The sequence below is a fragment of the Echinops telfairi genome, unplaced genomic scaffold, assembly GCF_000313985.2.
Source record: "Echinops telfairi isolate 266 unplaced genomic scaffold, ASM31398v2 ScPeMD7_4225;HRSCAF=4972, whole genome shotgun sequence".
Taxonomy (NCBI): domain Eukaryota; kingdom Metazoa; phylum Chordata; class Mammalia; order Afrosoricida; family Tenrecidae; genus Echinops; species Echinops telfairi.
The window spans coordinates 12,726,149-12,741,109 of NW_022108124.1; the positions used below are offsets into that span (position 1 = coordinate 12,726,149).

Here is a 14,961-nt window from a genome sequence, read left to right on the forward strand (position 1 = left end):
GCCGGCGGTGTGAACCACAAATGTGTCAGTGAGCACCTTAGTGCTTCACCTGAGCGCTACCAGGGCGCCGTGCCTGTGTCTGACCAGTGGCTCAATACGAACCCCTTGGATACCGCCATGACACACACGTGCTTAACCAACTCACTGCTGCTGTGTCCGTTCTGCCGATTGGCAACACTATGGGACCGGGTGGAACTGCCCCTCGTGGGCTTCCCAGAAAGTAAATCTTCACGGGAGCAGAAAGTCTCATCAAAGTGTCTGAAAAGCTGGTAGCTGGCCAACAGGTAACCACGCCGCCACGGCCAGGGCTCCTACATACGTGTGTGTGTCCACATTCCCCCTCATGCCTTTTGATCTTGTCTGGCCCCAGGAGTCTGCCTGGAAGCTGTGTGGGGGTAGAGATACTGTGCGCATGCAATAAACCAACCAACGAAGCACCCGAGCTGGGTGCTATCCAGCCGGCTCACAGAGTCCCATGGGTCAGAGGTAGTCCCAGGTGCCAGGCCTTTCTCTCGAGCCACCTCTGAGTGGGCTCAAACCTCCAAGGTGTTGGTTAGCAGCTGAGCATGTGCCCTGATGTGCCACCCAGGGGCTCCACCAAAACTCTAACCAAACTCACTGCCACGAGTCCAGGCCGACTCAGAGCGACCTGAGACTGTCACTCTTTACAGGAGAAAAAGCTCGCCTTTCTCCACCGGAGCAGCTGGTGGGTTTGAACCACTGACCCTGTGGTTTTAGCAACTCGACTTGAAACCACGACGCCACCAGGGCTCCACAGGTGCTCAACAAACACAGGGTATTTGGCGACTGGGTCCCAAAATAGGGTGGGCTCACCGTGTCCGGGGGCCGCTCCAGCATCCTAGGCCGGAGCAGGTGGCTCCCTGGGGACGTGGCCTCGGGGTCGCCTGCCCCCAGCAAGGAGACCACCCCATTGCAGTCCACGGTGCTGTTCCTCTTGCTGGTGAGGATGTGGCCGGGCTGAGCCTGGGCACTGGGCCGGCGCAGAGGCCAGGGCAGGAGCAGGGAGGCGCGGTGGCTCTCGCTGTCCCCCGCGGTGCTGTTTTCGTCATCGGCAAAGTCTGTCTCGGAGCCTAGGTCACGCCGGCGGAAGGTGAAGATGCTGCCGTGGCTGGAGCATGGCTGCTTCATGGAGGTCCTGCTGAGGCCGTAGCTGATGCTGAACCGGTTCTGGGGGCAAGGGGAAAAGGCACGTGACCACGAGGGGACACCCCACCTGCTCCCAGCCAAGCCTTGTGGGTGACATCCACCCCAGCTCAACCTCTCCGGCATGGAGGGCTTCTGTCTGGGTGGATGAAGTCAGGGAGTGTTTAGAGGATGGAATGCAGGGTTGGAGGCACTTAACATCACCTGGGACCAGACAACCCTCCCCCTGGGGCTTTGAAATGGAGGCTTATTTGCCCCTGAAGGTTAGGCTGAGGGGCAAGGTAGGGGGCAAAGGGCACAGAGGCAGGGAGGCGCCTGGTATGGGCAGGCTATAGCTACGAGGGGGCTTGGCCTGAGTAGGACCTGAGCAGTCAGTTGTGGCCCCCTCACTCATGTGGACATATCCTTGGGTTCCTACCCATCCACATCATGGGGGTGGCCCCCGTCTCCAGCTTCAATGTTGAGGAACTAGATCAAACAGGTAAGGGATAGCGCCCGCACCCGCACCCGCTGCCGCTGCCGGGATTACCATGACTCTGACGCCATCCTCTGAGTCGGACTTGGGGAACCTGTCGTCCCCGCCCTCCTCTGTCCCCGAAGACGCCCGTTTTCTCCACTTGGTCCTTCGCTCCTGCGTGGTGACGGGGGCCAAAGGGGACATCTCCAAGGAGCTGCGGGACACAGTGTCCACACCCCTGATGGTGAGGGCCTGGAAAGGGGTGTGAAAGAAGGGATTTCCAGTTATTGAGACTGGGATACCTCAGGCTGCGTATGTCAGCGCAGGGGTCTCTGAATGGCCCGGATTGGCACCCAGCCCCCAAAAGAGGGCACGGCAGACAGGGGCATCCTGGTAAGCGCAGGATTGTTTGAGAGACTGGCTGAAGTGAGCAGCCCTGGGGGATAGGTGGGAAGAGTATTGGTGGAACTAGAGGGCAGAGGATCTTCCAGAAGGTGCTGCGGACCAAGGAGTAGTGGGGCAATGAGAAGAAAAGTCGACACTCAGAGTTCTGTGATCAGTCTCCAGCATCTTCCGTGGATAGACATGGCTGCACGAGCTTCTTTAACCCAGCTGTCCGGGAGCCACTACCCCTACCAAGCAGAAACCACCTTCCCCTAGAAGACAGCATGGCTCCCAGGAACAAGTGTCCCTACTTAGATCCTAGTCACTCGGCCTACCTGAACCCCTGCAGGTCCCACTGTTCTCCAGGTCCCACTGTTCTCCCTTGGGTGCCTTGTGAACAGGCACTTTCTGTACCCAGCAGGTATGCTTCATTTCCCAACATATATTCCACACTCTTAAAGAAGCCTTCACCTGGCACATCTTATCCAGTCCAATAGATCCCGCCCTGCTGCCACCCACAGACACCGTCCTTACCCAGCGTGCACTGTGTCCACAGGCACTGGCCATACCCAGAGTGCACTGCACCCACCGGGTGAGCGCTTGGGTGGGGCGCACCCGGGCGGCACTGGCCACCCACCTCGTGCTCTTTCTTGAGCATTTCCATGGCCTCCTGGAAGCGTTTCTCCTTCTCTTCGGTCTCGGCGATGGTGGCCTGGTTCTGCTCCTCGTAGGCCATGGCGACCACAGCCAGGATCAGGTTCACCAGGTAGAAGGAGCCCAGGAAAATGACCAGCATGAAGAAGATCATGTAGATCTTCCCGGCCGACCGTAGGGTCTGGAGGGTGGGTGGTGGGAGAGGAAAGCAGCAGGGTCACTCTGGGTCTCTTACGGCCGTGGCACTTCCAAGTCACGCAGCCTGACTGTGCTGGGGCTTTAAGGGCCACCATCTGGGCAGCAGAGGCCATTCTCCCGGCAGGACCCCACCCTGTCACTCCTGTCACAGCTGTACTGGCATGGAGGGTCCTGCTCTCCGGGACAGCCAGGAGGCTCCTTAGAGGCAAGGATGGCCAGTTCATCCGAGGTACTGGGACGCGTTCTCTGGAGAGACCTGTGCCTGGGAAAGCACATTGTGCTGGGGAGAGCAGAGGGGCCAGGCCCAGGAGGAAGACCCGAGAGAAGATGGACACGGGGCTGCGTTGTTGGCGTCCAGCGTAACCATGGCGAGGATGGCACGGGACCGGCCAGGCTTTCCTTCTGCGCTACGTGGGGTGACTGTGAGTCAGAACCGGGATGACCGACTCGGAGAGGGCGGTATCCCGCCTGCAGAGTCCTGTGCGATGGGAGCCTGCCACAGAAAGAGACTGATTCTCCTTCATCAGGAGACTGCAAGTCCTCTTGCTTGCTGGGCTCCCTTCTTCAAACCCAGGGATCCTGCTGGCACTGCTAGGATAGCCGTGGCCCCGCTAGGGACAGGAAAATAGAGCTTTCTCCTACTCCAGCTCCTCTGGCACGGAGAGAGCTGCTGGGCTGCTTCAGAACATGGTGTATGCAGCCCAGGTCAGTGCTGGGTCCCCTACAGGGTGCCCTTCTGCTCGCCCCCCCCCACGCACACATGCATGCACACACGCATGCATTCACACACAATCATGCACCCCCCCCACACACAGACGCACCCACGCACGCATGCATACATGCACACATGTACCCACCCACGCATGCACTTACTCATTCACACGCACACGCACACATGCATGCATACATGCATGCATTCACATGCAATCATGCACCCACCCACACACACACAGATGCACCCACGCACACATACATGCACACATGTACCCACCCATGCATGCACTTACTCATGCACACGCACACGCACACATGCATGCATACACGCATGCATTCACATGCAATCATGCACCCACCCCCACACACACAGATGCACCCACGCACGCACGCATACATGCACACATGTACCCACCCACGCACGCACTTACTCATGCACACACGCACATGCGCTCACTCAGGCACGCACTCATTCACACATGCATTCATGCACCAATGCATGCGTGCATGCACATACTCACGCAAGCACACACACACCTGCTGGTAGAGGCGCTCCCAGCAGTCTTGCGTCATCAGTCGGAAGAGCGCTAGGAAAGCCCACGCAAAGGAGTCGAAGCTGGTATAGCCATGGTCCGGGTTCTGGCCTGCCTTCAGGCACCGGTAGCCCTCAGGACACGTCCTGGTATAGACATGTGCAAGCCATCTCAGGCTGTGGGGAGGCCCCTACCCACCTGACTCAGCTCCCCAGGCAGCCCCACGGAAGCCCACCACCGGGCCCTGCCTTGTGGACTCACTCATGCTGTGTCTCCCCCTTTTACACATGCCTGGGTTATGCTTGCTCCCTTCTGCTCACGTGACACCCGTCACACCACTCCCCCAGGCCCTTCTGTCTCTTCCACTGCCTGTTTGCTCCCCAGGGTGCTAAGGGCTAAGACGGGGCTGTCGTTACTGGCTTAAGGAAGGACTCAGGCATGGGTGTGCTGGGGCCCGGTCACATCTGGAGAGAGTGTCAATTGGCACTACTATCACAACTAAGGTACAGCTGCAGGTCGTGGAAGTGTGTGTGTGTGTGTGTGTGTGTGTGTGTGTGTGTGTGTGACAGAGACAGATTCAGCAAGCACAGGGAAGCAGCCAAGAGGCCTCTGCGCCTGCTATGTTCCTAGGACAGTCCAGCTCATCTCCTTAGCAACAAGGAGAGAGCAGACCTGGGTTCTGGGACTTTACACTCAGAGAGGGGGGATACAACTCTGAAGAGGACCCTCCACCAGGGCAAGTCTGTTCAGGTGGCCCTCCCTGGGTTCCCCATGCCGCAGCTGTGCTGACCCGGACCTTAGAAGCTGCACAGAGCTACTGGGGCATCTCAGAGCACCCTGCCCAGACCCGGCTTGCCCTGGAGGGGAGGCCACATTCACCCTGAAAGACAGACGGGCAGGGAGGGCATGGAGACAGGAATGGGGTGGAGCAGTCTTGGGGTGGGGTGGGGGTGGGGTTCGCTTCTGGAAGGAATGGAGCTAGGAGTGAGCTGGTGAGGGATCCTGCAAGGCCACCTGGTTGTTTCCTCTGCACCCCCCACCCACCCACCGCCCTGTCTAATTTCCAGTGCTCTGCCAGCCTTCTGTCGAGCTACCTCCTTTGAGAGGAAGGAGGATGGGGGTAGGGTAGGGATGGTGGCAGGGCCCTGGCAGGGGAGGCCCCACTGTTCCTGAGTCAGAGGCACAAGCAAGCATGGCGTGGTCAGCGGCAGGATCTCCCCACCCTCCTCACCCCAAGCCCAGCAGCAGGTGGCACATACCCGGCATCGGAGCTGTTCCCGCACAGTAAAACATCAGTGGTCCCATTCTTCAGTAGGTAATTGCCTGCAAGAGAGACAGCTGACGGTGAGGGGTGCTCACGCTCAGACTCCTGGGAGGGGGGCTCCCCTCCTGTGTCCGGGGCTCTGGAAGGCACAGACACTGCTGTGTATGTGGGGGGTGGGGGAACAAGGCAGGGAGGGTCCCCTCTTCTCTGCCCCTGCCCTGCCTCCGACCCCTCCATCTTGCCAAGCCAGAGGCAACCCTGGCTGCTTCCCCTGCCCCCACCTCCCTCGGACTTCCTGCTGCCCGTGTCCCCCCAAGGGCCCGAGGGACACAGGATGTCCTGGGCAGGGCCTCAGCTATCCCCAGGGGAGCTTCTGCCTCAGCTCCCAACCACTTAGAGGGCCTACAGGGCCCAGAACTAGGAGGTGATTCCAGGCAGGTTGCTGCCCAGCTCTGGAGCCCTTCCCCTGGGTAGAAAGTGGCGGAAGCAATGCCTGCCGCTGTCACCATGGCAACACTTTGGCTTGGGGAGGGAGAGAGGAAACTGAGCTGGTCCAGGGGCGACACGGATTCCGACCCTGTCCTCGCCTTGGTGGGAACACTGGTCAGTGCCTGTCTGCCTCCACACCACTGCCTGCCTCCCTCTGGGCAGCAGTTCTCAAAGCGTGACCCCCCAGAGCAGCAGCAGCAGCAGGAGCAGCAGCGTCTGGTCAGCTTCGCTGCTTACCTGTGGTTCAGGCCCTCAGCCTCACAGAGCGCCCCCAGGAGTGCGAGGGGCCAGTGAAGCCGGCGAAACCCAAATCCTCACCCACTGCCATCGGGTTTCCGAGGCTGCAAACCTTTACAGGAGCAGACAGCCTCATCTTTCTCCTGAGGAGCCGGAGAAACAACCTGTGCAGAGAGCAGCCCACTGCTGAGCCAACAGCGCCACCAAGGCTCTGCTGTATGGCAATCTCTGCTGGAGCTATTCTGACTGACAGCGACCAACACTGGGGCAGTGGAGAACTGCCCAGAGGGCGAATCTCTATGAAAGCCCTAACCGACTCTTTGCTTAGCTGTGGCATGCCTACAGCTCCTCCCAGAAGGCCATAGCTAAACCACAAGCAGATCCACTCAACGGGTTTCTACGTTTCTCCTCCCAGAGTCCATTGCTGGTTTATGCAAGAGGATCTAAATGCAGACATGTCTTTCTTGTGGCCCGAAACCTGGCCTGCTGGCTGTGTCCACCTTTGCTCGAGAGACGGCGCCCATCCAGAGAAGTGCTAGCCACCAGGCTCGACCGACCGTAAGGAGAGGGACCCTAGGAGGGGCTCACACCACTCTGCACAATTGCTCAGCTCTGGGGGTACAGGTAGGCAGAAACCAGCATCCTGAGAAGAACACTGGGGTTGACCGGGAACTTGCCCTGCCCAGCAAGCCCAATGTTCGCCCGCAAGTCTCGGCAACCAAGCCAGCCCCAGGTCCCACCTCTCCCTAAGCTCACGGCCTTCTGCAGGACTGCTTCCCCACTATGCCCAACACTCCGGCACCAGTCCTCCCTCCAAACCCAGCCGCTGCTGCCTCTCCATCTAATTCCATCACACTCATTCCTCAAGCCCCGGACCCTAAGTCCGCTCCCCTCTGGCCCACACCTTGGAGCCCCCGAGAGCAGGGTCTGGGACCCCTGGGTACATGACTGGATGTCTGGGGGACTCGGTGGGGCCAGGGCTGTGGAGGCCAGTGCTCTGGAGGGGCTCTCCCACCCTGGTCCTTTCAGGCAGACCCCTGTGGACCACCGAGTGCACGGGCAGTTGGACAAGGAGGGAAGCCACACCTGTATGGTTGAGGTACATGTCCAGCGACGGCCAGACCTGCCCGTCGGCCTCCACGGAGCCGTTGAGCTCTGTGAAGTTCCTCACACACTTGTGCCTCAGGTTGCCCATGAAGAGCTGCAGGCCAATGAGGGCGAAGACGCTGAGGCAAAAGACCGTGAGGACCATCACGTCAGCCAGCTTCTTCACAGACTGGATCAGGGCGCCCACGATGGTCTTCAGGCCTGGGGGAGGGAAGGAGGAGGCGGGGTCACTGCAGGGCACCCGGGTTGATCAGGGGCAGGGGGAAGGAGGTAGCAGCCATGACATACATGGAGGGGGACCAAAAGGAGAGAATTTTTCCCCGCTGGGCTTTTAAAGCCAAAGCCTTTTGGATCCTGTCCTAATCTTGTACTTTCAGACGGGACCTGGGTCCTGTCTACTCTCCTTTCCATAAAGAGGTAGGAAAACGCTGTTCTCTTGAATCCACAGATACGCTGTATCTGTGTCCCTGTGGTGGGCCCAAGGCAGGCCACCTGCCCACTCCTTTAGGTGCAGCCCCTGGGCAAGAGGGGCTTCTGCTTCCACCCATCCCCTGTCAGAGTCCTCCACCCCGCTTTCTGATGGCCCAACGGTGGGGGGGAGGGGGGGAGACCTCGGAGACCCAGGATCTGGGGACAATGCAGGGGCTGCCTTCCGTGTAGGGCAGAGGCTCTGGGAAGGTTTTGGCAAGGCAATGGAGCCTGTATAAAGGGGCCTGTTCTGTCCTCGGGAACTTTCTCCACCTACGAGGGAGGGCTTGGCCCATAATGTATCTTCCCCGCTTGCTCTGTCCCTCTGGGACCCCCCCCTCCCCCAGCCACACCCTCCACTCCCCAGCGCAGAAAGAATGTGATGGGTTAGTCGCCCGGCCCAGCTCCCCTCGGAAGCCAGCAGCACCACACGCAGCGAAGGGACAGAAAAGCACGCTAGACACGCTTGGCCTGGCCTGCGGGCACCAACCACCCTGTGTCCAGTGGCCAGTGCCTGCAGGGCTCCAGGAGCTGGGCTTCCTCCATCAGTAGCTCCCCCTGCAGTCCCACCCTTTCCCCCCTCCCTCCTCCTCCCCACCACCAGAAAGCGGCCAGATCTCAGATTAAGCTCCATCCATCCATCCTCCATCTGGTTAATGTGTTAGGAGCATCCGTGGCTGCTGTGCCCGTGATGCAGAGACAGGGAGGCAGCGCCGGGCAAGCACCCTGACGGGAGAGGGTGTCCTCCCCGCCACGCTGGAACGCTGCCCCCTGTCCAGGCCCAGAGGCACTCAGCGCTCCCATCGAAATCGTCCTGGCAGATGTTGGTAACTGCCTGGCAAGGAGCAGGCCCTGCAGGGACCTGGGCGGGGGTGGTGGTGGTCTGGGAGTCCTCATCCATGGTCCATGGTCTCAGCGGGCACTCGGCCGGCCCTGCTCATGGGCCTGTAGACCTTGGCATGCTTGGCCCCTGTGGACACGGCAAGAACCAAGCGAGGGGTGGGGTGGGGCACAGCTCCCAAGCTGGCCCCAGCCTCAACTGCTAGGTGACACTACCTTTGTCCCAAAGGACACAGCTCACAGCTGAGCGGTGCTCCTCCTGGCCCTGCTTGGGTACAGCGTCCTGGGGAGTCAGGAGGGGTGCACAGACCTGCCCTTGTACCCTTCTCACAGATTTCACTGTCGGCTGACTGATTCTAGCAAAAACCCAGGGTTCTCCCTGAAATAGCCCAAGAAAGGCCCTGGTGGGGCTGGGGAGACCCTCTTAGTCATGGAGGTTCTGGCGGGCAAGGGTGGACATGGCCCAGGGAAAGGAACCCTTCTGACTCCACCCTCTCTTTAAAGAAGGAAGCTGAGATCCAGAGAGGGCTGAGGCTATTTCAGGCTCAGCTTGGGAGACACCTCCCCCAGGAAGTCCTCCAGAACACAGACCATAAGTTCTTTCTAATGGCTGCTCCCTCCGTGGGGCTGGGGCTAGAGGGCTGCTTTCTTCGCCGAGACTGATAATGGTTTTCCTTCCTAAGCCTTTCTTATGAAGAGGTCCAAAGACGTCTTTTCTTGCACACTGCTGGGAGGGTGTGTACCCACTCCCTCTGGTGGCTGGGAGGCTGTCCCCGGGGCTCTGGAGGGCAGGCAGGGAGGCTGATGAACAGGGACCTGTGCTCCAAGGGCTGGTGATGCCTGTCTCAGCGGGTGTAGCTCCGTGGGCTGGTAGGAGGCAGGCTACCCATTTGTTATTGTCTCTTGGAGCAGGGCTGGGCTATTTGGGAGGGTGGATGGTGCTGTAAGGGTCAAAGGCACCCTGGTGGTGAAGTGCTTCACCAAAAGTTTGGTGGTTCAAACCCAGCCAGCCGCTCTGTGGGGAAGATCCTTGGTGCTGTTTCCAGAATGATCCTGGGGTCTAGTTGACTCTACGGGGGAAGCCCTCTACCACAAGGGCTTGTGATGAGTTGGTATCCACTCGTTAGCACCCAGTGACAAGAGGGGGCAAGTGGCTCCTGGGTACATGGCACCGTGGGCTCAGAGGCCAGGATTGGCATTTTGAGACTCCGTTTGGACACTGTAAGTCAGGGCTTCGTGTACCAGATGTAATATTAACCACAGGCAGGCAGAGTGTGCCTTCCACAGGGGAGCTGATGACCAGGCCCCTGCCTCCCGGGTACTGCGGCAGTTAATGCAGACCAAAGGCCTAGGAAGCGACTCCCCAAAGCAGAAGGGGATGCAGCCATCTGCTCGACCTACTTCTTTCTACAAGTTCTAACCCCTCCCCAGAGTGGTGGCACAGCAGCACCTTCTCAGGGTCTGTGGGTGGCAGCAGTTGGAAAAGGCTTCCCGAGGGAGCCCCTGGGCACAGCCCTCCCAGGAGTGGGGAGAGCTTTCTTCTGGGGGCGCAAAGAAGGGTTATGGGCAAAAGCAGCCTCCCGGTGGTGCGCGGGCACCCCGCACCACGTGAGCCCCGGAAGCCCCAGGTGTCTTCGGAGAGCGTGCTAAGGTGGCCGTCTGGACCGAGGCTTCCAGGTGCGATTGCCAACATCTGTCGAGGAGGATTTCTCGCGGAGGCTACCATGCATGGTCTGCTAAACGTCTACACCATGCAGCGAGGGCTGTTAGACGCCAAGGCCCAACGGAGCCTGTCCACAGAATACACAGCAGGCTCACAAAGGAGGGCTGGGGCTCCCGCTGCACACACGCCACCCGAGAGTGTAGGGGAGGCAGGGGCTGGGCACACAGCCATCAGAGAGAGTGCCAGGAGCTGCCCGCCTGCCTTTTGGATCTGTGCATCTGAGGGCTTCCTCAAACACAGCTCTTTGGATGAGGATGCTGCCAGCGGGGGCAGTTCACGCGCGTCCTTAAGCCGCGCCCGCGTGCCCAGTTTGGCAATATCTACCTCTCTGGGGAAGAATTTGGTGCTCAGATTTAACTGCAGCCCCTGCCCTGGGGCTCTCTGAGCTGGCCCTGGGGTGTCTGTGAGGGGGCGGGCGTGTGTGCTCTTGCTGGGGTGGGCGATCGCTGCCCCCCACCCCCCCACCCGGGGTTCTGGGAAGTATTCTGGTGACAGGCACATCCGAAGGAGCCTTCCGGTGGTTGCCTCGGCTCCCAGGGGGGCTGGGAAGGCCGGGCGAGGCCATGCCAGCCTTGGCGTTTAACTTGATTGTCACCTGAGATGACTGATATAGTTTTCAGGGCCCGGAGGACTCGGAAGGTGCGTAAGGCTGAGACATTGCCCAGGTCCACAAATTCAGTTGTGTATCTGTAACAAGGGAGAGCCACACACGAGACAGTGACCACAGGCCAGGAGGAGGCACACAGTCAGAGGAGGGGGCGGGTGGGGGAGGGAGACAGAGAGAGAGTCACTTGTGGCGGAGACCGGAAAGCAGAAGTCTCAGCATCTTACCTGGGATAACGGAAATAGTTTTTAGAGCTCTCAGGACTCTGAAAGTTCGAAGAGCCGACAAATTGCCTAGTTTTATACTTTCTGATACATACCTGCAGAATCAAACCACAGTTATTGGGAATTACAAAGCAGAACCGGAGCCAGGCTTCCCTGGCCAGCCCTCTCCCTGCTCCCTCACCCTCAGGGAGAGCCGTGGGTGGGCCCAGGGCATCCCGGGTTGCCCTCCCATCTCCACCCTCACGCCACAGGGCACTTCGGTTTAGGGGTGCTGCAAGGATGTTACACCACTAGCTCCCAGGCAGCTCCCTGGGGAGCAAACCATGCTCACTGCCGCCAGCCGATCCAGATTGGCTCTCAGAGACCCTGCAGGACAGGCTGGAACTGCCTCTGGGGGTCTTTCCCAGCTGGTTGATTTAGAACTGCTGACCTTGCAGTTAGTGGCCCAACGTGACACTCACTATGCCACCAGGGCTCCTGCCACATTCCCCATGCCACTGGTGACGATGACAATGGGACCCCCAGGCAGGGCCTGGGGCCCGAGGCCCGAGGCGGGTCAGAGAGAGGAGGGAAGCAGCCTCCCGTCAGGGGACGGGGAAGCTTTGCGGGCTCCTCTGTGTCTTCCGTAGCCTGGTCACAGTCCACGTTCTCCAAACGTGGGCCCTGGCTGAGATTCGCCTTGGAATGGTGGGTGGGAGGGGCCAAAGGTCGCTCCTCCGACCCACAGATCTCCGTACCTCAGTGCCTGGCTCCCAGCATGCAATAAGAGGTGCCATGAGCTCCCAAGTCAGAGGAGTGGCACTAGGACAGCAGTTCTCAACCTGTGGGTCTTGACCCCTTTGGGGATCGAACGACTCTTTCCCAGGGGTCACCTGAGTCGTAACAGTAACAAAATGACAGTGATGAAGTAGCATCGAAAATAATTTCACGGTTGGGGGCTCCACCACAGCATGAGGAACTGTATTAAAGGATCGTGGCATGAGGAAGGTTGAGAACCACTGCGCTGGGAGAAGGGGGGCTGCCAGAACTCCTCACAGCCAACGGGCAACACAAAATGAGGAAAGAGAACAGGTGACACCTGGTTCTCCCTGGGGAATCTCCCTCTCCCCCGTCTCACCCCATATCACACAGGGATGGCCTTGCCTCTGTCTCCAGGTGCCCTCCTCGGGGTCTGCCTTGCCTGGGCCCCAGAAACGCCCTGCAGGGTTGAATGGCGTGGGGGCCACCCTCAGAGTCTGGCCAGCCGTGTCCGCCAGTGCCTCCATGGGCACTGAGCAAGGGCCTTTCCAAGCTGGGTGCAGGGACACGCAGCAGAAGGGCACATGGCCACGAGGTGTCTGAGGCACGGATGGACAGTGCGTGGCCAAGGCCCCTGGGACAGAAACGGTGGACCTGTGATATTTAACCAAGGCCTTCGGCTCCGGGGTGTCTGACATTTAGCCGAAGGTGTGAGGTGTTTAGCAAAGGACCTTGGACTCAGGATGTCTGATGTTTAGCCTTGTGTCTGACCCGGGTGTCTGAGTGACATCAGGCCCAGGGCGGTGGCCCTGCGAGGCCGGTGAGGGCTGACAGTGTGAGAGCCTCAGTATGCTGGCCAGTCTGGACCTTTGGGGGATGCCCGAGGTCACCTTCGAGCAGTGAGGGGTAAGCCGTTCCAGAGGACAATGTCCTGGGGTCAGCCTTGGTCCAGTTCTCACGGAGGCTGGGCTGAAACCACCTTCCCTGACACCTGCTCCGGGGGCCCCTGCATTGCCACGAGGTTCGGGGGACTGCTGTTGCTGTCTCCTTGTCCACTGAAGCCCTTCAGAGAGGAGACTTGGCTGAGCAGACCTTCCTTCCTCTGGTGACACCAGACCCCTTCTGTGGTGTGGCTTCCATCCCGTCCCCTGGGACTCACTTCCGATTGCCTGTCTCCCTCCAGGGCCAAAGTCAGATCTTCCAGGGAGGACCAGAAATCACCTCCTTTCTTCTGGCCCATAGGTACCTCTTCATCTGATCCAAGTTCCCACTCAGCTCCTCAGGGCTGTCCTACACTCTGCGACGGTCCAGCCCCTCATGCCCATCTCCATGTCTTCACCCAGGCTTGGGGACTCCATGCAGACACCAACCTGCCACGCCGAGCCTGGGGCAGGGTTAGGTCTTGCCATCCCACGGAGTTTGGCTGCAGCCGGCCGGAGGCTCCAGGTTCCCTGACTGGCCGGGATATCAGCTCTGGCTTGCTCCAGACAGACACTGGTTCAGGGGAGCTGGCAGAGCAGCGGGCACACCGAAGAGGGGAGCAGCTGTCCTGGTGTCTCCCCAGCTGTCTGTCCCTCACAGTCTCCGGGAATCTCCCCTTAGACTCTGCCTGTCCTCGGTCTGCCCGCTTGTCGAAACTGCCCCACGGTGGTGTCCTCTGTGTACACAGCGCTGGCCCCCTGCTCATGGCCGCCTCTTCAGCTGGTGCTGAGCACGGAGAAGGTGGGATCCCAAGGGGACAAGATCCGGTGACAGAATCGGGCCGGAAGATCGTGGTGCTGCCCACACAGGCTTGCAAGGCTGGCTGAAGGGCAAGAGCAGGAGGGGGCTGGTGGTTCTGGGGGCATGCTGGGCGTGGGCGGGGGCCCTAGGAGGGGTCTGGAGAGAGTGAAGGGCTGCATCCCTACTCCACTCTGAGCCTGGCCCCTGCTCTTCCCAAGCCAGACCCCACTCTGGCCTCCTGTTAGGTCCCCGACGGTGACTAGGCGGGAGGGAGCCTGCATCGGGCAGGAAGCTGGGGTGGGACCTCCAGTCCTGACATCGGAGAAGAGAGCAGTAGACCAGTCTTCCACCTCCTCACACCAGCTCCAGTGCGGGGGTGTGGGTGGGTTGTGGGGAGCCTTTGGGAGGCCAAGCAGGGGTCCCGAGGAAGAGCAGACCGAGCCTTCGTCCTGCCCCACTCCTGTCCAGCGGTGCCGTCGTGGCAGCCCCCTTGCCTTTTCTGGTGCTCCGGGGCCCTCTCACCCCAAGCTTGCTGTCCTGCCAGGCTCCCAGGCTGCTAGGTAACTGCCATCAGCTACGGAGCTAGCAATGGCCATGACAGCCTCCCTCCTCTCTGTCCTCCCTCCCTTCCCGGCCAGGTTTGGTTTCCATAACAACCCCAGAAGGTGGGAGGCTGTGCTAACTAGCAGGTGCCCAGCTGGGAGGGGGAACCGGAAAAGCTGTGGCTGGAGAGTAGACAGCTGAGCTCGGGTGTGGGGTGTGGGGTGTTCCCTGCACCTCCTAGGTCCCTCTCCCACCCATCCCCACCACTGCTATGGAGTAGATTTGCACAGCCAGCCTACAGGACAAAGCAGAACTGCCCTACCTGCCGGTGGCCGAGGCTGTAAACCTGCATGGGAGCAGAAAGTTTCAACTTTCTCCTGAGGTGCAGCTGGTGGGTTTGAACTGCCGACCTTGCAGCAAGCATCCTGACACCTAACCCACTACATTCCAAGGGCCCCCACACCCCCTTTACTGGGTGGGATGGGGGTCAGCTTGGGGGCGTCTCTCCTGTCCATCCCGTGATTGGGCGTTAGGAGGCCGTTCCAGCCCCAGCTTAGCAGCTGATTGGTTCTACAATTTGGGGCAAGTGGGAAAGGCTCTCTCTGAGCCTCAGTTTTCTGCCTGTAAAATGGAGAGCAGACGGGGAGGGTGGATTAAATGAAAGTTTCTGAGCTACAGACTTTGTTCAAGGTCTCAGCCGTTCACAGCAGAACACGGTTCAGAGGCTGTCCTGACTTGGTTTCCTCCATCCAAGGCAGAGACCGCTCTCAACCCAGACTCCAAGTGGGTCCAGACAGGGGCAGACAGCCCGAGGTACCGATGGGCACTACTGACACCATGTCTGGGAAGCTCACGGGCCACAGGCTTGAAGAGGAAGCTCCTCTGTGATTCTGTCGGG

At 59.9% G+C, this 14,961-nt stretch overlaps 1 protein-coding gene across 9 annotated transcripts in view; it reads right to left on the reverse strand.

The window, feature by feature from the left end:
* SCN5A (sodium voltage-gated channel alpha subunit 5) overlaps positions 1-14,961 on the reverse strand; it is a 90,694-nt gene that overhangs the window by 59,350 nt on the left and 16,383 nt on the right. For 5 of the 9 annotated variants that reach the window (XM_045294986.1, XM_004708573.2, XM_045294984.1 and 2 more), the window contains exons 5-11: positions 10,828-10,919; positions 7,181-7,402; positions 5,364-5,427; positions 4,109-4,250; positions 2,643-2,840; positions 1,694-1,873; positions 835-1,188 (exon numbers count right to left, since the gene is read on the reverse strand). In XM_045294986.1, coding sequence (XP_045150921.1) covers positions 835-1,188; positions 1,694-1,873; positions 2,643-2,840; positions 4,109-4,250; positions 5,364-5,427; positions 7,181-7,402; positions 10,828-10,919 — 1,252 coding nt within the window. Of the gene's footprint in view, positions 1-834; positions 1,189-1,693; positions 1,874-2,642; positions 2,841-4,108; positions 4,251-5,363; positions 5,428-7,180; positions 7,403-10,827; positions 10,920-11,063; positions 11,156-14,961 lie in introns of all 9 variants that reach the window. The other 4 variants (XM_004708576.2, XM_045294985.1, XM_004708572.2 and 1 more) reach the window with 1 other exon arrangement.